Raw genomic sequence first — 23,606 nt, 5'->3', positions numbered from 1 at the left:
GATCAGGGATACATTATATTTATGGTTATATGTTGATCAGGGATACATTATATTTATGGTTATATGCTGATCAGGGATACATTATATTTATGGTTATATGCTGATCAGGGATACATTATATTTATGGTTATATGTTGATCAGGGATACATTATATTTACATGTTGATCAGTGTTTAGGATACATTATATTTATATGTTGATCAGTGTTTAGGATACATTATATTGTATTTGGATTGTTCAGATTCCCCATCAGTTTTGCTTGAAACAGTCGGTATATATGGTCATTTTTAGATCTACAGGATGTTGCTACCTCACTGCATGGTCGATGCGGGAGAACAACAGAAGCTCAGAGTCATCAAACCTTCCACATGGTCTAAACCATTCCATTTGGAGACGGGGGTGAAAAGTTGTGCTAGATATTCATGGGCAAACATTGTCCCACCCCTAACTGATAGTGGGGTGATAGATGGTTCAGCTCTATATACATATAGAATGGTGATAGATGGTTCAGCTCTATATACATATAGAATGGTGATAGATGGTTCAGCTCTATATACATATAGAATGGTGATAGATGGTTCAGCTCTATATACATATAGAATGGTGATAGATGGTTCAGCTCTATATACATATAGAATGGTGATAGATGGTTCAGCTCTATATACATATAGAATGGTGATAGATGGTTCAGCTCTATATACATATAGAATGGTGATAGATGGTTCAGTTCTATATACATAGAGAATGGTGATAGATGGTTCAGCTCTATATACATATAGAATGGTGATAGATGGTTCAGCTCTATATACATATAGAATGGTGATAGATGGTTCAGCTCTATATACATATAGAATGGTGATAGATGGTTCAGCTCTATATACATATAGAATGGTGATAGATGGTTCAGTTCTATATACATATCATATTGGCTGTAGACTTATAGACCAGTATAGTCAGTGGTTTCTGTCTCAGTCCAGAGGCACCTTTTAGCAGAGTCGTCAACAACCGCTTCTTCTGGTTGTCAGGGATACGGCTATTTTCAACCTAGCTTCCTGTTCCGCTTGACAACCGGATGTGGGATCTCGGCTCAGGCATTTCTCTTACAACTGCTACGTTAGATTAGTCCAGAGGTCATGAACTGGAGACATTACACATCAAAGGGTGTGTGGGGGGGGTCAGAACGAGTTGTGTGGGGGGGGTGGGGGGGTCAGAACGAGTTGTGTGTGTGTGAGGAGGGTTGTCAGAACGAAGTGTGTGTGTGTGTGTGTGTGGGGGGGGTCAGAACGAAGTGTGTGTGGGGGGGGAGGGGGGTCAAAACGAGGTGTGTGTGTGTGTGAGGAGGGTTGTCAGAACGAAGTGTGTGTGTGTGTGTGTGTCTGTGTGTGTGTGTGTGTGTGTGTGTGTGTGTGTGTGTGTGTGTGTGTGGGGGGGGGTCAGAACGAAGTGTGTGTGTGGGGGGGTCAGAACGAGGTGTGTGTGTGTGGGGGGGATCTGAACGAGGTGTGTGTGGGGGGGGTCTGAACGAGGTGTGTGTGTGGGGGGGGTCAGAACGAGGTGTGTGTGTGTGGGGGGGGTCAGAACGAGGTGTGTGTGTGTGGGGGGGGTCAGAACGAGGTGTGTGTGTGTGGGGGGGGTCAGAACGAGGTGTGTGTGTGGGGGGGGGTCAGAACGAGGTGTGTGTGTGGGGGGGGGTCAGAACGAAGTGTGTGGGGGGGGGAGGGGGGTCAAAACGAGGTGTGTGTGTGTGTGTGTGAGGAGGGTTGTCAGAACGAAGTGTGTGTGTGTGTGTGTGTGTGTGGGGGGGGGGTCAGAACGAAGTGTGTGGGGGGGGGTCAGAACGAAGTGTGTGTGTGGGGGGGGTCAGAACGAGGTGTGTGTTTGTGGGGGGGGTCTGAACGAGGTGTGTGTTTGTGGGGGGGTCTGAACGAGGTGTGTGTGGGGGGGTCTGAACGAGGTGTGTGTGTGGTGGGGGGTCTGAACGAGGTGTGTGTGTGGGGGGGGTCAGAACGAGGTGTGTGTGTGTGTGGGGGGGTCAGAACGAGGTGTGTGTGTGTGGGTTGGGGGGTCAGAACGAGGTGTGTGTGTGGGGGCGGGTCAGAACGAGGTGTGTGTGGGGGCGGGTCAGAACGAGGTGTGTGTGTGTGTGGGGGGGGTCAGAACGAGGTGTGTATGTGTGGGGGGGGTCAGAACGAGGTGTGTGTGTGTGGGGGGGTCAGAACGAAGTGTGTGTGTGTGTGGGGGGGGGTCAGAACAAAGTGTGTGTGTGGGGGGGTCAGAACGAGGTGTGTGTGTGGGGGGGTCTGAACGAGGTGTGTGTGTGTGTGGGGGGGTCAGAACGAGGTGTGTGTGTGTGGGGGGTCAGAACGAGGTGTGTGTGTGGGGGGGGTCAGAGCGAGGTGTGTGTGTGGGGGGGGTCAGAACGAAGTGTGTGTGGGGGGAGGGGGGTCAAAACGAGGTGTGTGTGTGTGTGGGGGGGTCAGAACGAAGTGTGTGGGGGGGTCAGAACGAAGTGTGTGGGGGGGGGTCAGAACGAAGTGTGTGTGTGGGGGGGTCAGAACGAGGTGTGTGTGTGGGGGGGTCAGAACGAGGTGTGTGTGGGGGGGGTCTGAACGAGGTGTGTGTGGGGGGGGGTCTGAACGAGGTGTGTGTGTGTGGGGGGATCAGAACGAGAATGTGTGTGTGGGGGGGGGTCAGAACGAGGTGTGTGTGTGTTAGCAGGGTCAGAACGAGGTGTGTGTGTGTGGGGGGGGGTCAGAACGAGGTGTGTGTGTGTGTGGGGGGGGTCAGAACGAGGTGTGTGTGTGTGGGGGGGGGTCAGAACGAGGTGTGTGTGTGTGGGGGGGTCAGAACGAGGTGTGTGTGTGTGGGGGGGGTCAGAACGAGGTGTGTGTGTGTGGGGGGGTCAGAACGAGGTGTGTGTGTGGGGGGGGGTCAGAACGAGGTGTGTGTGTGTGGGGGGTCAGAACGAGGTGTGTGTGTGTGGTGGGGGTCAGAACGAGGTGTGTGTGTGGGGGGGTCAGAACGAGGTGTGTGTGTGTGGGGGGGTCAGAACGAGGTGTGTGTGTGTGTGTGTGTGGGGGGTCAGAACGAGGTGTGTGTGTGTGTGTGGGGGGGTCAGAACGAGTTGTGTGTGTGTGGGGGGGGGTCAGAACGAGGTGTGTGTTTGTGGGGGGGGTCAGAACGAGGTGTGTGTGTGGGGGGGGGTCAGAACGAGGTGTGTGTGTGTGGGGGGGTCAGAACGAGGTGTGTGTGTGTGGGGGGGGGTGTCAGAACGAGGTGTGTGTGTGTGTGGGGGGGTCAGAACGAGGTGTGTGTGTGTGGGGGGGTCAGAACGAGGTGTGTGTGTGGGGGGGGGTTCAGAACGAGGTGTGTGTGTGTGTGGGGGGGGTCAGAACGAGGTGTGTGTGTGTGGGGCGTAGGAAACGAGGTGTGTGTGTGGGGGGGGTCAGAACGAGGTGTGTGTGGGGGGGTCAGAACGAGGTGTGTGTGTGTGGGGGGGGTCAGAACGAGGTGTGTGTGTGTGTGTGTGTGTTTTTGTGTGTGTGTGTGTGGGGGGGGTCAGAACGAGGTGTGTGTGTGTGGGGGGGGTCAGAACGAGGTGTGTGTGTGTGTGTGTGGGGGGGTCAGAACGAAGTGTGTGTGGGGGGGGTCAGAACGAAGTGTGTGTGGGGGGGTCAGAACGAAGTTTGTGTGGGGGGGTCAGAACGAAGTGTGTGGGGGGGGGTCAGAACGAAGTGTGTGTGGGGGGAGGGGGGGTCAAAACGAGGTGTGTGTGTGTGTGTGAGGAGGGTTGTCAGAACGAAGTGTGTGTTTGTGTGTGGGGGGTGAGGGGGTCAGAACGAAGTGTGCGTGTGTGGGGGGGTCAGAACGAGGTGTGTGTGTGTGTGTGTGTGTGAGGAGGATTGTCAGAACGAAGTGTGTGTTTGTGTGTGGGGGGGGTCAGAACGAAGTGTGCGTGTGGGGGGGGTCAGAACGAGGTGTGTGTGTGGGGGAGGTCAGAACGAGGTGTGTGTGTGGGGGGGTCAGAACGAGGTGTGTGTGTGTGGGGGGGTCAGAACGAGGTGTGTGTGTGGGGGGGGTCAGAACGAGGTGTGTGTGTGTGGGGGGGTCAGAACGAGGTGTGTGTGGGGGGGGGTCAGAACAAGGTGTGTGTGGGGGGGGGGTCAGAACGAGGTGTGTGTGTGGGGGGCAGAACGAGGTGTGTGTGTGGGGGGGTCAGAACGAGGTGTGTGTGTGCGGGGGTCAGAACGAGGTGTGTGTGTGTGGGGGGGTCAGAACGAGGTGTGTGTGGGGGGGGGTCAGAACAAGGTGTGTGTGTGGTGGGGGTCTGAACGAGGTGTGTGTGTGGGGGGGGGTCTGAACGAGGTGTATGTGTGGGGGGTCAGAACGAGGTGTGTGTGTGTGTGGGGGGGTCAGAACGAGGTGTGTGTGTGTGGGGGGGTCAGAACGAGGTGTGTGTGTGTGTGTGGGGCGGTCAGAACGAGGTGTGTGTGTGTGGGGGGGTCAGAACGAGGTGTGTGTGTGGGGGGGTCAGAACGAGGTGTGTGTGTGGGGGGGTCAGAACGAGGTGTGTGTGTGTGGGGGGTCAGAACGAGGTGTGTGTGTGGGGGGTCAGAACGAGGTGTGTGTGTGGGGGGGGTCAGAACGAGGTTTGTGGGGGGGGTCAGAACGAGGTGTGTGTGTGGGGGGGGTCAGAACGAGGTGTGTGTGTGGGGGGGTCAGAACGAGGTGTGTGTGTGGGGGGGGTCAGAACGAGGTGTGTGTGTGGGGGGGGGTCAGAACGAGGTGTGTGTGTGGGGGGGTCAGAACGAGGTGTGTGTGTGGGGGGGGTCAGAACGAGGTGTGTGTGGGGGGGGGTCAGAACGAGGTGTGTGTGTGTGTGGGGGGGGGTCAGAACGAGGGGTGTGTGTGTGGGGGGTCAGAACGAGGGGTGTGTGTGAGGGGGGTCAGAACGTGGTGTGTGTGTGGGGGGGTCAGAACGAGGTGTGTGTGTGTGGGGGGGGTCAGAACGAGGTGTGTGTGTGTGTGGGGGGGTCAGAACGAGGTGTGTGTGTGTGTGGGGGGGTCAGAACGAGGTGTGTGTGTGTGTGGGGGGGGTCAGAACGAGGGGTGTGTGTGGGGGGGTCAGAACGAGGGTGTGTGTGGGGGGGGTCAGAACGAGGGGTGTGTGTGGGGGGGTCAGAACGAGGTGTGTGTGTGGGGGGGGGGTCAGAACGAGGTGTGTGTGTGTGGGGGGGTCAGAACGAGGTGTGTGTGTGTGGGGGGGGGTCAGAACGAGGTGTGTGTGTGTGGGGGGGTCAGAACGAGGTGTGTGTGTGTGGGGGGGGTCAGAACGAGGTGTGTGTGTGGGGGGGGTCAGAACGAGGTGTGTGTGTGGGGGGGGTCAGAACGAAGTGTGTGTGGGGGGAGGGGGGGGTCAAAACGAGGTGTGTGTGTGTGTGTGAGGAGGGTTGTCAGAACGAAGTGTGTATGTGTGTGTGTGTGTGGGGGGGGGGTCAGAACGAAGTGTGTGGGGGGGGGGGTCAGAACGAAGTGTGTGTGTGGGGGGGTCAGAACGAGGTGTGTGTTTGTGGGGGGGTCTGAACGAGGTGTGTGTGTGGGGGGTCTGAACGAGGTGTGTGTGTGTGGGGGGGGTCTGAACGAGGTGTGTGTGTGGGGGGGTCAGAACGAGGTGTGTGTGTGTGTGGGGGGTCAGAACGAGGTGTGTGTGTGTGGGTTGGGGGGTCAGAACGAGGTGTGTGTGTGGGGGCGGGTCAGAACGAGGTGTGTGTGGGGGCGGGTCAGAACGAGGTGTGTGTGTGTGTGGGGGGGTCAGAACGAGGTGTGTATGTGTGGGGGGGTCAGAACGAGGTGTGTGTGTGTGGGGGGGGTCAGAACGAAGTGTGTGTGTGTGTGTGGGGGGGGGGTCAGAACAAAGTGTGTGTGTGGGGGGGTCAGAACGAGGTGTGTGTGTGGGGGGGTCTGAACGAGGTGTGTGTGTGTGTGGGGGGGGGTCAGAACGAGGTGTGTGTGTGTGTGGGGGGGTCAGAACGAGGTGTGTGTGTGGGGGGGTCAGAGCGAGGTGTGTGTGTGGGGGGGTCAGAACGAAGTGTGTGTGGGGGGAGGGGGGTCAAAACGAGGTGTGTGTGTGTGTGGGGGGGTCAGAACGAAGTGTGTGGGGGGGGTCAGAACGAAGTGTGTGGGGGGGGGTCAGAACGAAGTGTGTGTGTGGGGGGTCAGAACGAGGTGTGTGTGTGGGGGGGGTCAGAACGAGGTGTGTGTGGGGGGGGGTCTGAACGAGGTGTGTGTGTGGGGGGGTCTGAACGAGGTGTGTGTGTGTGGGGGGGATCAGAACGAGAATGTGTGTGTGTGGGGGGGTCAGAACGAGGTGTGTGTGTGTTAGCAGGGTCAGAACGAGGTGTGTGTGTGTGGGGGGGGTCAGAACGAGGTGTGTGTGTGTGGGGGGGGTCAGAACGAGGTGTGTGTGTGTGGGGGGGGGTCAGAACGAGGTGTGTGTGTGTGGGGGGGTCAGAACGAGGTGTGTGTGTGTGGGGGGGGGTCAGAACGAGGTGTGTGTGTGTGGGGGGGGTCAGAACGAGGTGTGTGTGTGGGGGGGTCAGAACGAGGTGTGTGTGTGTGTGGGGGTCAGAACGAGGTGTGTGTGTGTGGGGGGGGTCAGAACGAGGTGTGTGTGTGGGGGGTCAGAACGAGGTGTGTGTGTGTGGGGGGGGTCAGAACGAGGTGTGTGTGTGTGTGTGTGTGGGGGGTCAGAACGAGGTGTGTGTGTGTGTGTGGGGGGTCAGAACGAGTTGTGTGTGTGTGTGTGGGGGGGTCAGAACGAGGTGTGTGTTTGTGGGGGGGGTCAGAACGAGGTGTGTGTGTGTGGGGGGGGTCAGAACGAGGTGTGTGTGTGTGTGGGGGGGGGTGTCAGAACGAGGTGTGTGTGTGTGGGGGGGTTCAGAACGAGGTGTGTGTGTGTGTGGGGGGGTCAGAACGAGGTGTGTGTGTGTGGGGGGGTCAGAACGAGGTGTGTGTGTGTGGGGGGGGGGTTCAGAACGAGGTGTGTGTGTGTGGGGGGGGTCAGAACGAGGTGTGTGTGTGTGGGGGCGTAGGAAACGAGGTGTGTGTGTGGGGGGGGTCAGAACGAGGTGTGTGTGGGGGGGTCAGAACGAGGTGTGTGTGTGTGGGGGGGTCAGAACGAGGTGTGTGTGTGTGTGTGTGTTTTTGTGTGTGTGTGTGTGGGGGGGTCAGAACGAGGTGTGTGTGTGTGGGGGGGGTCAGAACGAGGTGTGTGTGTGTGTGTGTGGGGGGTCAGAACGAAGTGTGTGTGGGGGGGTCAGAACGAAGTGTGTGTGGGGGGGTCAGAACGAAGTTTGTGTGGGGGGGTCAGAACGAAGTGTGTGTGGGGGGTCAGAACGAAGTGTGTGTGGGGGGAGGGGGGTCAAAACGAGGTGTGTGTGTGTGTGTGTGAGGAGGGTTGTCAGAACGAAGTGTGTGTTTGTGTGTGGGGGGGTGAGGGGGTCAGAACGAAGTGTGCGTGTGTGGGGGGGTCAGAACGAGGTGTGTGTGTGTGAGGAGGATTGTCAGAACGAAGTGTGTGTTTGTGTGTGGGGGGGGGTCAGAACGAAGTGTGCGTGTGTGGGGGGGGGTCAGAACGAGGTGTGTGTGTGGGGGAGGTCAGAACGAGGTGTGTGTGTGGGGGGTCAGAACGAGGTGTGTGTGTGGGGGGGGTCAGAACGAGGTGTGTGTGTGGGGGGTCAGAACGAGGTGTGTGTGTGTGGGGGGGTCAGAACGAGGTGTGTGTGGGGGGGTCAGAACGAGGTGTGTGTGTGGGGGGGGTCAGAACGAGGTGTGTGTGTGGGGGGTCAGAACGAGGTGTGTGTGTGGGGGGTCAGAACGAGGTGTGTGTGTGGGGGGGTCAGAACGAGGTGTGTGTGTGTGGGGGGTCAGAACGAGGTGTGTGTGGGGGGTCAGAACAAGGTGTGTGTGTGGTGGGGGTCTGAACGAGGTGTGTGTGTGGGGGGGTCTGAACGAGGTGTATGTGTGGGGGGGGTCAGAACGAGGTGTGTGTGTGTGGGGGGGTCAGAACGAGGTGTGTGTGTGTGGGGGGGGTCAGAACGAGGTGTGTGTGTGTGTGTGGGGGCGGTCAGAACGAGGTGTGTGTGTGTGGGGGGGTCAGAACGAGGTGTGTGTGTGGGGGGGTCAGAACGAGGTGTGTGTGTGTGGGGGGTCAGAACGAGGTGTGTGTGTGTGGGGGTCAGAACGAGGTGTGTGTGTGTGGGGGGTCAGAACGAGGTGTGTGTGTGGGGGGGTCAGAACGAGGTGTGTGTGTGGGGGGTCAGAACGAGGTTTGTGGGGGGGTCAGAACGAGGTGTGTGTGTGGGGGGGGGGTCAGAACGAGGTGTGTGTGTGGGGGGGTCAGAACGAGGTGTGTGTGTGGGGGGGGTCAGAACGAGGTGTGTGTGTGGGGGGGGTCAGAACGAGGTGTGTGTGGTGGGGGGGGTCAGAACGAGGTGTGTGTGTGGGGGGGGGTCAGAACGAGGTGTGTGTGTGGGGGGGTCAGAACGAGGTGTGTGTGTGTGTGGGGGGGGGGTCAGAACGAGGGGTGTGTGTGGGGGGGGTCAGAACGAGGGGTGTGTGTGAGGGGGGGTCAGAACGTGGTGTGTGTGTGGGGGGGTCAGAACGTGGTGTGTGTGTGGGGGGGGTCAGAACGAGGTGTGTGTGTGTGTGGGGGGGTCAGAACGAGGTGTGTGTGTGTGGGGGGGTCAGAACGAGGTGTGTGTGTGTGTGGGGGGTCAGAACGAGGGGTGTGTGTGTGGGGGGGTCAGAACGAGGGGTGTGTGTGGGGGGGGTCAGAACGAGGGGTGTGTGTGGGGGGTCAGAACGAGGTGTGTGTGTGTGGGGGGGTCAGAACAAGGTGTGTGTGTGTGGGGGGGGTCAGAACGAGGTGTGTGTGTGTGGGGGGGTCAGAACGAGGTGTGTGTGTGTGGGGGGGGTCAGAACGAGGTGTGTGTGTGTGGGGGGGGTCAGAACGAGGTGTGTGTGTGTGGGGGGGGGTCAGAACGAGGTGTTTGTGTGGGGGGGGTCAGAACGAGGTGTGTGTGTGGGGGGGATCAGAACGAGGTGTGTGGGGGGGGTAGGAAACGAGGTGTGTGTGTGGGGGGGTAGGAAACGAGGTGTGTATCGGGGGGGTCAGAACGAGGTGTGTGTGTGGGGGGTCAGACTGAGGTGTGTTGGGGGGGTCAGAATGAGGTGTGTTGTGGGGGTCAGAATGAGGTGGGTGAGGGGGGGTCAGAACGAGGTGGGTGGGGGGGGAATATCAGAATGAGGGGGTGTGGGGGGTCAGAATGAGGTGGGTGGGGGGGAATATCAGAATGAGGGGGTGTGGGTGGGGGGTCAGAATGAGGTGGGTGTGGAGGGGGAATCAGAATGAGGTGGGTGAGGGGGGTCAGAATGAGGTGGGTGGGGGGGGTCAGAATGAGGGGTGTGGGGGGGTCAGAATGAGGTGTGGGGGGGGTCAGAATGAGGTGGGTGTGGGGGGTCAGAATGAGGTGGGTGAGGGGGGGTCAGAATGAGGTGGGTGTGGAGGGTTCAGAATGAGGTGGGTGAGGGGGGTCAGATTGAGGTGGGTGTGGGGGGGTCAGAATGAGGGATGTGGGGGGGTCAGAATGAGGTGTGGGGGGGTCAGAATGAGGTGGGTGTGGGGGGGTCAGAATGAGGTGGGTGTGGGGGGGTCAGAATGAGGTGGGTGTGGGGGGGTCAGAATGAGGTGGGTTTGGGGGGGAGTCAGAATGAGGTGGGTGTGGGTCAGAATGAGGTGGGTGGGAGGGGGTCAGAATAAGGTGTGGGGGGGTCAGAATGAGGTAGGTGTGTGGGGGGGTCAGAATGATGGGGTCAGAATGAGGTGGGTGTGGGGGGGGTCAGAATGAGGTGGGTGTGGGGGGGTCAGAATGAGGTGGGTGGGCGGGGGGTCAGAATGAGGTGGGTGTGGGGGGGTCAGAATGAGGTGGGTGTGGGGGGGGTCAGAATGAGGTGGGGTCAGAATGAGGTGGGGGGGGTCAGAATGAGGTGGGTGAGGGGGGGGGTCAGAATGAGGTGGGTGAGGGGGGGGTCAGAATGAGGTGGGTGTGGGGGGGGGTCAGATAGAGGTGTGTGGGGGGGTCAGAATGAGGTGGGTGTGTAATGACAGTTCCTCTCTTGTCTCTATGGCTGTGGGATTAGAACGTCTCCGGAGTTCCAGAAGCTTCTGGGCATCGCCATGGAGATGTTCTTGCTGTGCAGCGACGACAGAGAGTCAGACGTCAGGATGGTGGCAGACGAGTGCCTGAACAAAATCATCAAAGTGAGTGAGGACCCCATCTTCTGCTCTCCTCAGACCTTTATGTTATGGCTCTCTTGTTCTCTCTATCTAGTTCTCTTTCTCTCTCTCTCTCTCTCTCTCATTTTCTCTATCTAGTTCTCTCTCGTTCTCTCTCTCTCTTTCTCTCGTTCTCTCTCTCTCTCTCTCTCGTTCTCTCTATCTAGTTCTCTCTCGTTCTCTCTCTCTTTCTCTCGTTCTCTCTCTCTCTCATTCTCTCTATCTAGTTCTCTCTCGTTCTCTCTATCTAGTTCTCTCTATCTCGTTCGCTCTCTCATTTTCTCTCTCTCTCCTCCTCCCTATATCTCTCTTGCTGTATCTCATGGTATTTCTCAGCTCTTTCAGAAGACTCTTCCAGAGGTTCCCACTGAAACCCAAAGGCTGTGTATTGTGTTGTAAACGTTTGAGATTTTAGTTGTAGGTTTAGTTGTAATCAGTGTTTTGTCTCTCTGGCTCCCTCTATCAGGCGCTGATAGACTCCAACCTGCCCAGACTACAGCTGGAGCTCTACAAAGAGATTAAAAAGGTTTGTTATGGTCCTGCTCACTGATCCTCAATGGATTGATGGGGTAACTGATGATGATGATGATGAGTAAGATGAATATTATGACGAATGTTAATTGTGATTGACTGTAATGGTTATGGTTATGATGATGAGGGGAAATATCAGGATGTTTATGTTGATGATGATGACGATGAAGGTGTGTGTGTATCTCTCTGGTAGAACGGTGCCTCTCGGAGCCTGAGGGCTGCTCTCTGGAGGTTCGCTGAGCTAGCACACCTCATCAGACCACAGAAATGCAGGTAGGACACACACACACACACACCTGAGTAGGTGCAGTATGCTGCACTTCATACTTTAAATGTATTTATAGAATGTGAAGTATGGATTTATACACTATGGTCTCAACGGCATTTAGACTGGATTAATACACTATGGTCTCAACGGCATTTAGACTGGATTAATACACTATGGTCTCAATGGCACTTAGACTGGATTAATACACTATGGTCTCAATGGCGCTTAGACTGGATTTAACTATCTCAATGGAGTGACGAAGGTAACTGCATTGAGACTGGATTTATACACTATGGTCTCAATGGCGCTTAGACTGGATTAATACACTATGGTCTCAATGGCACTTAGACTGGATTTATACACTATGGTCTCAACGGCACTTTTGTCTGAAGTTGTCCCCTGACGTGCTATAACTATTAATGGCAACGGGATAAATTGTGTGTCGGTCCTGTGGGGTAATACTATGAGGTACTGGTCCTGTGGGGTAATACTATGAGGTACTGGTCCTGTGGGGTAATACTATGAGGTGTCGGTCCTGTGGGGTAATACTATGAGGTGCTGGTCCTGTGGGGTAATACTATGAGGTACTGGGTCCTGTGGGGTAATACTATGAGGTGTTGGTCCTGTGGGGTAATACTATGAGGTACTGGGTCCTGTGGGGTAATACTATGAGGTATTGGGTCCTGTGGGGTAATACTATGAGGTACTGGGTCCTGTGGGGTAATACTATGAGGTACTGGTCCTGTGGGGTAATACTATGAGGTGCTGGGTCCTGTGGGGTAATACTATGAGGTGTTGGTCCTGTGGGGTAATACTATGAGGTACTGGGTCCTGTGGGGTAATACTATGAGGTACTGGGTCCTGTGGGGTAATACTATGAGGTACTGGTCCTGTGGGGTAATACTATGAGGTGCTGGGTCCTGTGGGGTAATACTATGAGGTGTTGGTCCTGTGGGGTAATACTATGAGGTACTGGTCCTGTGGGGTAATACTATGAGGTACTGGTCCTGTGGGGTAATACTATGAGGTGTTGGTCCTGTGGGGTAATACTATGAGGTACTGGTCCTGTGGGGTAATACTATGAGGTACTGGTCCTGTGGGGTAATACTATGAGGTACTGGTCCTGTGGGGTAATACTATGAGGTACTGGTCCTGTGGGGTAATACTATGAGGTACTGGTCCTGTGGGGTAATACTATGAGGTACTGGTCCTGTGGGGTAATACTATGAGGTGTTGGTCCTGTGGGGTAATACTATGAGGTACTGGTCCTGTGGGGTAATACTATGAGGTACTGGGTCCTGTGGGGTAATACTATGAGGTACTGGTCCTGTGGGGTAATACTATGAGGTGTTGGTCCTGTGGGGTAATACTATGAGGTACTGGTCCTGTGGGGTAATACTATGAGGTGTTGGTCCTGTGGGGTAATACTATGAGGTACTGGTCCTGTGGGGTAATACTATGAGGTACTGGTCCTGTGGGGTAATACTATGAGGTACTGGTCCTGTGGGGTAATACTATGAGGTACTGGTCCTGTGGGGTAATACTATGAGGTACTGGTCCTGTGGGGTAATACTATGAGGTGTTGGTCCTGTGGGGTAATACTATGAGGTACTGGTCCTGTGGGGTAATACTATGAGGTACTGGTCCTGTGGGGTAATACTATGAGGTACTGGTCCTGTGGGGTAATACTATGAGGTACTGGGTCCTGTGGGGTAATACTATGAGGTACTGGTCCTGTGGGGTAATACTATGAGGTACTGGTCCTGTGGGGTAATACTATGAGGTACTGGTCCTGTGGGGTAATACTATGAGGTGTTGGTCCTGTGGGGTAATACTATGAGGTACTGGTCCTGTGGGGTAATACTATGAGGTACTGGTCCTGTGGGGTAATACTATGAGGTGTTGGTCCTGTGGGGTAATACTATGAGGTACTGGTCCTGTGGGGTAATACTATGAGGTACTGGTCCTGTGGGGTAATACTATGAGGTACTGGTCCTGTGGGGTAATACTATGAGGTGTTGGTCCTGTGGGGTAATACTATGAGGTACTGGTCCTGTGGGGTAATACTATGAGGTACTGGTCCTGTGGGGTAATACTATGAGGTGTTGGTCCTGTGGGGTAATACTATGAGGTGTTGGTCCTGTGGGGTAATACTATGAGGTGTTGGTCCTGTGGGGTAATACTATGAGGTACTGGGTCCTGTGGGGTAATACTATGAGGTACTGGTCCTGTGGGGTAATACTATGAGGTGTTGGTCCTGTGGGGTAATACTATGAGGTGTTGGTCCTGTGGGGTAATACTATGAGGTACTGGTCCTGTGGGGTAATACTATGAGGTGTTGGTCCTGTGGGGTAATACTATGAGGTGTTGGTCCTGTGGGGTAATACTATGAGGTACTGGTCCTGTGGGGTAATACTATGAGGTGTTGGTCCTGTGGGGTAATACTATGAGGTACTGGTCCTGTGGGGTAATACTATGAGGTACTGGTTCTGTGGGGTAATACTATGAGGTGTTGGTCCTGTGGGGTAATACTATGAGGTGTTGGTCCTGTGGGGTAATACTATGAGGTGTTGGTCCTGTGGGGTAATACTATGAGGTACTGGGTCCTGTGGGGTAATACTATGAGGTACTGGTCCTGTGGGGTAATACTATGAGGTGTTGGTCCTGTGGGGTAATACTATGAGGTGTTGGTCCTGTGGGGTAATACTATGAGGTACTGGTCCTGTGGGGTAATACTATGAGGTGTTGGTCCTGTGGGGTAATACTATGAGGTACTGGTCCTGTGGGGTAATACTATGAGGTACTGGTCCTGTGGGGTAATACTATGAGGTGTTGGTCCTGTGGGGTAATACTATGAGGTGTTGGTCCTGTGGGGTAATACTATGAGGTGTTGGTCCTGTGGGGTAATACTATGAGGTACTGGTCCTGTGGGGTAATACTATGAGGTGCTGGTCCTGTGGGGTAATACTATGAGGTGTTGGTCCTGTGGGGTAATACTATGAGGTGTTGGTCCTGTGGGGTAATACTATGAGGTGTTGGTCCTGTGGGGTAATACTATGAGGTACTGGTCCTGTGGGGTAATACTATGAGGTACTGGTCCTGTGGGGTAATACTATGAGGTGTTGGTCCTGTGGGGTAATACTATGAGGTACTGGGTCCTGTGGGGTAATACTATGAGGTACTGGGTCCTGTGGGGTAATACTATGAGGTGTTGGTCCTGTGGGGTAATACTATGAGGTGTTGGTCCTGTGGGGTAATACTATGAGGTACTGGTCCTGTGGGGTAATACTATGAGGTGTTGGTCCTGTGGGGTAATACTATGAGGTGTTGGTCCTGTGGGGTAATACTATGAGGTGCTGGTCCTGTGGGGTAATACTATGAGGTGCTGGTCCTGTGGGGTAATACTATGAGGTACTGGTCCTGTGGGGTAATACTATGAGGTGCTGGTCCTGTGGGGTAATACTATGAGGTACTGATCCTGTGGGGTAATACTATGAGGTACTGGTCCTGTGGGGTAATACTATGAGGTGTTGGTCCTGTGGGGTAATACTATGAGGTGTTGGTCCTGTGGGGTAATACTATGAGGTGTTGGTCCTGTGGGGTAATACTATGAGGTACTGGTCCTGTGGGGTAATACTATGAGGTGTTGGTCCTGTGGGGTAATACTATGAGGTGTTGGTCCTGTGGGGTAATACTATGAGGTGTTGGTCCTGTGGGGTAATACTATGAGGTGTTGGTCCTGTGGGGTAATACTATGAGGTGTTGGTCCTGTGGGGTAATACTATGAGGTGTTGGTCCTGTGGGGTAATACTATGAGGTGTTGGTCCTGTGGGGTAATACTATGAGGTGAACTGGCTCAGGAACTGTTGTTATTTACCCAGTCTTCTGTGGACTGGATTGGTCTCTCACTTGTTCTCTCCCTCCTCCCTCCAGACCCTACCTGGTGAACCTCCTCCCCTGTCTGACCAGGATCACTAAGAGACAGGAGGAGACTGTTCAGGAGACCCTGGCTGCTGCTGTTCCTAAGATCATGTCTGCTCTGGGACACTTCGCTAACGACGGAGAGGTCAAGGTACACACACACACACACACACACACACACACACACTCTCCTGTGTTTAGAACTCAAAGACCCCCATAACAACCTCCATTAAAGTGTTCTGTTAAAAGCCATGAGTTCCAGAGAATAATGGAAGTATTGATATCCTCTTTCTGTATGGGTTGTAGAGTTAAGCTGTAAGGCACCAGGGGTAATATACTCCGGCTAAGGGCTGTTCTAAAGCACGACACAACAGGGAGTGCCTGGATACAGCCCTTAACCGTGGTATACTGGCCATATACCACAAACCCCCTGAGGTGCCTTATTGCTGTTATAAACTGGTTACTAACTTAATTAGAGCAGTACAAATACATGTTTGTCATAGCCGTGGTATACGGTCTGATATACCACGGCTGTCAGCCAATCAGCATTCAGGGCTCGAACCACCCAGTTTGTAATTGTCTTTATAACCATTGTCTGATGGTGTCTGATGGTGTCTGGTGGTGTCTGATGGTGTCTGGTGGTGTCTGATTGTATCTGGTGGTGTCTGATGGTGTCTGGTGGTGTCTAGTGGTGTCTGATTGTGTCTGGTGGTGTCTGGTGGTGTCTGATTGTATCTGATGGTTTCTGATTGTATCTGGTGGTGTCTGGTGGTGTCTGATTGTGTCTGGTGGTGTCTGATTGTGTCTGGTGGTGTCTGATGGTGTCTGGTGGTGTCTAGTGGTGTCTAGTGGTGTCTGGTGGTGTCTAGTGGTGTCTGATTGTATCTGATTGTGTCTGATGGTGTCTGATTGTATCTGGTGGTGTCTGATTGTATCTGGTGGTGTCTGGTGGTGTCTGATTGTATCTGGTGGTGTCTGATGGTATCTGGTGGTGTCTGATTGTATCTGGTGGTGTCTGATTGTATCTGGTGGTGTCTGATGGTGTCTGGTGGTGTCTGATTGTATCTGGTGGTGTCTGGTGGTGTCTGGTGGTGTCTGATGGTGTCTGGTCTGATATGTTCAGGTGTTGTTGAAGTCGTTGGTGGTCAACCTGAAGTCCACTTCTCCTACGATCCGCCGGACGGCCGCCAGCTCAGCGGCTAGTATGTGTCAACACTCTAGACGGGCCTCCTACTTCTACACCTGGCTGCTGAACGTCCTGCTGGGTCAGTACCAAACACAAGCACCCCTACTACAGGGATCATCAATTACATTTAGCCGTGGGACCAGTTTTCCTTCAGCGGATAGTTGTGTGGGGGGTAAAACATACTTCTAAATCATTTGTACACTGCAGGAATCCCCAAACAGATGTAGTATTTGTGCTACGACCACATATGTCTCTCTAGTTGTGCGTGGGAATACTTTGGAACAGATTTCCTGGTGGGTTTTTACAGTTTTATGTCCAAAAATATAATATAAAGACTTGCTCAGAAAAGCTGGGGTCCAAATAGTCACCCGCGGGCCGCCTGTTGAGGAACCCTGTAGGTGGGGGCCAAATAGTCACCCGCGGGCCGCCTGTTGAGGAACCCTGTAGCTGGGGGCCAAATAGTCACCCGCGGGCCGCCTGTTGAGGAACCCTGTAGCTGGGGGCCAAATAGTCACCCGCGGGCCGCCTGTTGAGGAACCCTGTAGCTGGGGGCCAAATAGTCACCCGCGGGCCGCCTGTTGAGGAACCCTGTAGCTGGGGGCCAAATAGTCACCCGCGGGCCGCCTGTTGAGGAACCCTGTTGGTGGGGGCCAAATAGTCACCCGCGGGCCGCCTGTTGAGGAACCCTGCAGCTGGAGGTGGAGGGGATATGAAGACCTTTCCACCCAGCCAATCAGAAGGCAACAGGAAGAGATTAACCATCATGTTTCTGTCCATCCAATCCCTTCAGATATGTTGTAGTGTCTATGGTGCAGGGGCTTGATTTGGAATTCAAAAGAGGTCTCTCTCTCTCTCACTCAGCCTCTCTGTTTGTAGTTCTGTCTGTCTTGTTTTTATGTCCTTATAATGTTTTGGGTCTGTTAGTCTCTGTAGATGAGGAGAACATCTCTCTCCAGGTCTGTTAGTCTCTGTAGATGAGGAGAACATCTCTCTCCAGGTCTGTTAGTCTCTGTAGATGAGGAGAACATCTCTCTCTCCAGGTCTGTTAGTCTCTGTAGATGAGGAGAACATCTCTCTCTCCAGGTCTGTTGGTCTCTGTAGATGAGGAGAACATCTCTCTCTCCAGGTCTGTTAGTCTCTGTAGATGAGGAGAACATCTCTCTCTCCAGGTCTGTTAGTCTCTGTAGATGAGGAGAACATCTCTCTCCAGGTCTGTTAGTCTCTGTAGATGAGGAGAACATCTCTCTCTCCAGGTCTGTTAGTCTCTGTAGATGAGGAGAACATCTCTCTCTCTCTCCAGGTCTGTTAGTCTCTGTAGATGAGGAGAACATCTCTCTCTCTCTCCAGGTCTGTTAGTCTCTGTAGATGAGGAGAACATCTCTCTTTCTCTCTCCAGGTCTGTTAGTGTCTATAGATGAGGTGAACATCTCTCTCTCCAGGTCTGTTAGTCTCTGTAGGTGAGGAGAACATCTCTCTCTCCAGGTCTGTTAGTCTCTGTAGATGAGGAGAACATCTCTCTCTCTCTCTCCAGGTCTGTTAGTCTCTGTAGATGAGGAGAACATCTCTCTCCAGGTCTGTTAGTCTCTGTAGATGAGGAGAACATCTCTCTCTCTCTCCAGGTCTGTTAGTCTCTGTAGATGAGGAGAACATTCTCTCTCCAGGTCTGTTAGTCTCTGTAGATGAGGAGAACATCTCTCTCTCTCCAGGTCTGTTAGTCTCTGTAGATGAGGAGAACATCTCTCTCCAGGTCTGTTAGTCTCTGTAGATGAGGAGAACATCTCTCTCCAGGTCTGTTAGTCTCTGTAGATGAGGAGAACATCTCTCTCTCTCTCTCTCTCTCTCTCTCCAGGTCTGTTGGTTCCTGTAGACGAGGAACATCCTAACCACCTGGTCCTGGGGGTGTTGTTAACCCTTCGCTACCTGATGCCTCAACTCCAGCAACAGGACAGGACCACCAGCCTGAAAGGAAGCTTCGGAGTCATGAGGAAGGAGGCAGACTTACAGCCCACGCCTGAACAGCTGCTGCAAGTCAGTGTGTGTGTGTGTGTGTGTGTGTGTGTGTGTGTGTGTGTGTGTGTGTGTGTGTGTGTGTGTGTGTGTGTGTGTGTGTGTGTGTGTGTGTGTGTGTGTGTGTGTGTTTTCAAGTTTTAATGTCACATGCACAAGTACAGTGAAATGGCTTTCTTCCAGCTCTAACCACAGCGATCCATTTCTCAATAACACCGTAATACTGTTAGTAAATCCAGGGTCACTTCCAATCCCTGGTATCTGTGTGTAGGTCTATGAGTTGACTCTACACTACACCCAGCATGGTGATCACAATGTGGTGACGGCCTCTCTGGAACTGATGCAGCAGATGTTCAGGACTCCTCCCCCGGAGCTACTGCACATGCTCATTACGCCCGGCAGCATTCTGCACGCCAGCGTGTTCCGACAGGACGTCGAGAGACGCGCCCACTCCGGCAGCATCCTGGAGTTCATTGGTTAGTCCACCCGTCAATCAAACGAATACTGCTTTGGTCGTTGGTGGATTTGCTCTGTCGGTTAAATCTTTAGTTTCAAATTACAAAGCCCAGTCATTGGGTGAATGCTCTGCCAGTCACTGTACAGAGCTCCGCCTCCTGTCTCTCTGTTCTGTTTTGCTGTCTGCTGATTGGTCCCACAAGGCTCTCTCTACACTGAGTATACAAAACATTAGGAACACCTTCCTAATATTGAGTTGCACCCCCTTTTGTCCTCAGAACAGCTTTAATTCATCAGGACATGGACTCTACAAGGTGTTGAAAGCGTTTCCACAGGGATGCTGGCCCATGTTGACTCAAATGCTCCCCATAGTTGTGTCCAGTTGGCTGGATGTCCTTTGGGTGGTGGACCAATCTTGATACACACAGGAAACTGTTGAGCGTGAAAAACCCAGCAGCGTTGGAATTCTTGACAAACCTGGCACCTCCTACCATATCCTGTTCAAAGGCACTTAAAAATGTTGTCTTGTCCATTCACCCTCTGAATGGCACACACACACAATCCATGTCTCAAGGCTTAAAATCTTTCTTAAACCCGTCTCCTCCCGTTAATCTACACTGATTGAAGGGGATTTAACAGGTGACATCAATAAGGGATCATAGCTTTCACCTGGATTCACCTGGTCAGTCTGCGTCATGGAAAGAGCAGGTGTTCTTAATGTTTTGTACACTCAGTGTATAGTGAACTACTAGTGACCAGAGCCCTATTCCCTATATAGTGAACTACTTTAGACCAGAGCCCTATTCCCTATATAGTGAACTACTAGACCAGAGCCCTATTCCCTATATAGTGAACTACTAGTGACCAGGGCCCTATTCCCTATATAGTGAACTACTAGTGACCAGAGCCCTATTCCCTATATAGTGAACTACTTTAGACCAGAGCCCTATTCCCTATATAGTGAACTACTAGTGACCAGAGCCCTATTCCCTATATAGTGAACTACTAGTGACCAGGGCCCTATTCCCTATATAGTGAACTACTAGTGACCAGGGCCCTATTCCCTATATAGTGAACTACTAGTGACCAGAGCCTTATTCCCTATATAGTGAATTACTAGTGACCCTAGCCCTATTCCCTATATAGTGCACTACTAGTGACCAGAGCCCTATTCCCTATATAGTGAAGTACTTTAGACCAGAGCCTATTCCCTATATAGTGAACTACTTTAGACCAGAGCCCTATTCCCTATATAGTGAACTACTTTAGACCAGAGCCCTATTCCCTATATAGTGAACTACTTTAGACCAGAGCCCTATTCCCTATATAGTGAACTACTAGTGACCAGAGCCCTATTCCCTATATAGTGAACTACTAGTGACCAGAGCCCTATTCCCTATATAGTGAACTACTTTAGACCAGAGCCCTATTCCCTATATAGTGAACTACTTTAGACCAGAGCCCTATTCCTATATAGTGAACTACTAGTGACCCGAGCCCTATTCCCTATATAGTGAACTACTAGTGACCAGAACCCTATTCCCTAAATAGTGAACTTATTTTAACAAGAGTCCTACAGGGCTCTGGGCACTAGTAGTTCACTATATAGGGAATAGGGCTCTGGTCGACAGTAATTCACTATATAGGGAACAGGGCTCTGGTCGACAGTAATTCACTATATAGGGAACAGGGCTCTGGTCGACAGTAATTCACTATATAGGGAACAGGGCTCTGGTCGACAGTAGTTCACTATATAGGGAATAGGGCCCTGGTCACTAGTAGTTCACTATATAGTGAATAGGGCTCTGGTTTAAAGTAGTTCACTATATAGGGAATAGGGCCCTGGTCGCTAGTATTTCACTATATAGGGAATAGGGTGCCATTTGGGATGCATAGCCTCTCTCACTAACTAACTCGCGTCTCTTCCTCTGTCTGTCTGGGGTATAATGGTTATTTCCCATGGGGCTTTTCTTCTTTTCACTCCTTCACTTCCTGTTCCTGTGTGTTCTTCCTGTTTCCTGCCTGCAGCCGGGGGCGGGTCTTCCTGTAATAGTCCACTCCTCCTCAGAAAACAGAAAGGTGATTTAATAACTCTCTCTCTCTCCTGTGTACTGCTCCCTCTATCTAACACAGTGTTTCCCAAACGTCTCCTCCAGCAACCCCAGCCATTCAACATGTTTTCATGTATTCCTCAACTAGTTTCATGTATTCCTGGACTAGTTTTCATGTATTCCTGGACTAGTTTCATGTATTCCTGGACTAGTTTCATGTATTCCTGGACTAGTTTTCATGTATTCCTGGACTAGTTTCATGTATTCCTGGACTAGTTTTCATGTATTCCTGGACTAGTTTCATGTATTCCTGGACTAGTTTCATGTATTCCTGAACTAGTTTCATGTATTCCTGGACTAGTTTCATGTATTCCTGGACTAGTTTCATGTATTCCTGAACTAGTTTCATGTATTCCTGGACTAGTTTTCATGTATTCCTGGACTAGTTTCATGTATTCCTGGACTAGTTTTCATGTATTCCTGGACTAGTTTCATGTATTCCTGGACTAGTTTCATGTATTCCTGGACTAGTTTTCATGTATTCCTGGACTAGTTTTCATGTATTCCTGGACTAGTTTTCATGTATTCCTGGACTAGTTTCATGTATTCCTGGACTAGTTTTCATGTATTCCTGGACTAGTTTCATGTATTCCTGGACTAGTTTCATGTATTCCTGGACTAGTTTTCGTGTATTCCTGGACTAGTTCTGATGTATTCCTGGACTAGTTTTGATGTATTCCTGGACAAGTTTTGATGTATTCCTGGACTAGTTTCATGTATTCCTGGACTACTTTTCGTGTATTCCTGGACTAGTTTTGATGTATTCCTGGACTAGTTTTGATGTATTCCTGGACTAGTTTTGGTGTATTCCTGGACTAGTTTTGATGTATTCCTGGACTAGTTTTGATGTATTCCTGGACTAGTTTTGGTGTATTCCTGGACTAGTTTTGATGTATTCCTGGACTAGTTTTGGTGTATTCCTGGACTAGTTTTGATGTATTCCTGGACTAGTTTTGATGTATTCCTGGACTAGTTTTGGTGTATTCCTGGACTAGTTTTGGTGTATTCCTGGACTAGTTTTGATGTATTCCTGGACTAGTTTTGATGTATTCCTGGACTAGTTTTGGTGTATTCCTGGACTAGTTTTGGTGTATTCCTGGACTAGTTTTGATGTATTCCTGGACTAGCACGTCTGATGACACTAAAGAAGAAGTTGGGCATCAGTTGATCAGTTGAATCAGGTTGTTTTAGCGAATAGTTGAAATACATGGAAGGACTTGGGGTCCCAGAGGAGAGGTTGGAGAACCATTGGTCAACCACAGCTTTCTCTAACGCTGCTGACTGGTCATGTTAAGACTGTTACAGTAGTCCTCTTTAACACAGCTTTCTCTAACGCTGCTGACTGGTCATGTTGAGACTGCTACAGTGGTCCTCTTTAACACAGCTTTCTCTAGCGCTGCTGACTGGTCATGTTAAGACTGTTACAGTAGTCCTCTTTAACACAGCTTTCTCTAACGCTGCTGACTGGTCATGTTGAGACTGTGTTAGAGTAGTCCTCTTTAACACAGCTTTCTCTAACGCTGCTGACTGGTCATGTTGAGACTGCTACAGTGGTCCTCTTTAACACAGCTTTCTCTAGCGCTGCTGACTGGTCATGTTAAGACTGTTACAGTAGTCCTCTTTAACACAGCTTTCTCTAACGCTGCTGACTGGTCATGTTGAGACTGTGTTACAGTGGTCCTCTTTAACACAGCTTTCTCTAACGCTGCTGACTGGTCATGTTAAGGCTGTTACAGTAGTCCTCTTTAACACAGCTTTCTCTAACGCTGCTGACTGGTCATGTTGAGACTGTTACAGTGGTCCTCTTTAACACAGCTTTCTCTAACGCTGCTGACTGGTCATGTTGAGACTGTGTTACAGTAGTCCTCTTTAACACAGCTTTCTCTAACGCTGCTGACTGGTCATGTTGAGACTGTTACAGTGGTCCTCTTTAACACAGCTTTCTCTAACGCTGCTGACTGGTCATGTTGAGACTGTGTTACAGTGGTCCTCTTTAACACAGCTTTCTCTAGCGCTGCTGACTGGTCATGTTAAGACTGTTACAGTAGTCCTCTTTAACACAGCTTTCTCTAACGCTGCTGACTGGTCATGTTAAGACTGTTACAGTAGTCCTCTTTAACACAGCTTTCTCTAACGCTGCTGACTGGTCATGTAGTGACTGTGTTACAGTGGTCCTCTTTAACACAGCTTTCTCTAACGCTGCTGACTGGTCATGTTGAGACTGTGTTACAGTGGTCCTCTTTAACACAGCTTTCTCTAACGCTGCTGACTGGTCATGTTGAGACTGTGTACAGTAGTCCTCTTTAACACAGCTTTCTCTAACGCTGCTGACTGGTCATGTTGAGACTGTGTTACAGTGGTCCTCTTTAACACAGCTTTCTCTAACGCTGCTGACTGGTCATGTTGAGACTGTTACAGTGGTCCTCTTTAACACAGCTTTCTCTAACGCTGCTGACTGGTCATGTTGAGACTGTTACAGTGGTCCTCTTTAACACAGCTTTCTCTAACGCTGCTGACTGGTCATGTTGAGACTGTTACAGTGGTCCTCTTTAGCACAGCTTTCTCTAACGCTGCTGACTGGTCATGTTGAGACTGTTACAGTGGTCCTCTTTAAAACAGCTTTCTCTAACGCTGCTGACTGGTCATGTTGAGACTGTTACAGTGGTCCTCTTTAACACAGCTTTCTCTAACGCTGCTGACTGGTCATGTTGAGACTGTGTTACAGTGGTCCTCTTTAGCACAGCTTTCTCTAACGCTGCTGACTGGTCATGTTGAGACTGTGCTACAGTA

At 51.8% G+C, this 23,606-nt stretch overlaps 1 protein-coding gene across 1 annotated transcript in view; it reads left to right on the top strand.

The window, feature by feature from the left end:
- htt (huntingtin) overlaps positions 1-23,606 on the top strand; it is a 118,730-nt gene that overhangs the window by 7,390 nt on the left and 87,734 nt on the right. The window contains 8 exon segments of the mRNA XM_045723076.1: positions 10,201-10,321; positions 10,803-10,862; positions 11,061-11,140; positions 15,069-15,207; positions 16,180-16,321; positions 18,092-18,270; positions 18,521-18,725; positions 20,734-20,784. Of these exon segments, the coding sequence (XP_045579032.1) occupies positions 10,201-10,321; positions 10,803-10,862; positions 11,061-11,140; positions 15,069-15,207; positions 16,180-16,321; positions 18,092-18,270; positions 18,521-18,725; positions 20,734-20,784 (977 nt within the window).

The sequence above is a fragment of the Salmo salar genome, chromosome ssa08 (assembly GCF_905237065.1).
Source record: "Salmo salar chromosome ssa08, Ssal_v3.1, whole genome shotgun sequence".
In the NCBI taxonomy this organism is placed as follows: domain Eukaryota; kingdom Metazoa; phylum Chordata; class Actinopteri; order Salmoniformes; family Salmonidae; genus Salmo; species Salmo salar.
This window is presented reverse-complemented; position numbering and strand designations above follow the sequence as displayed.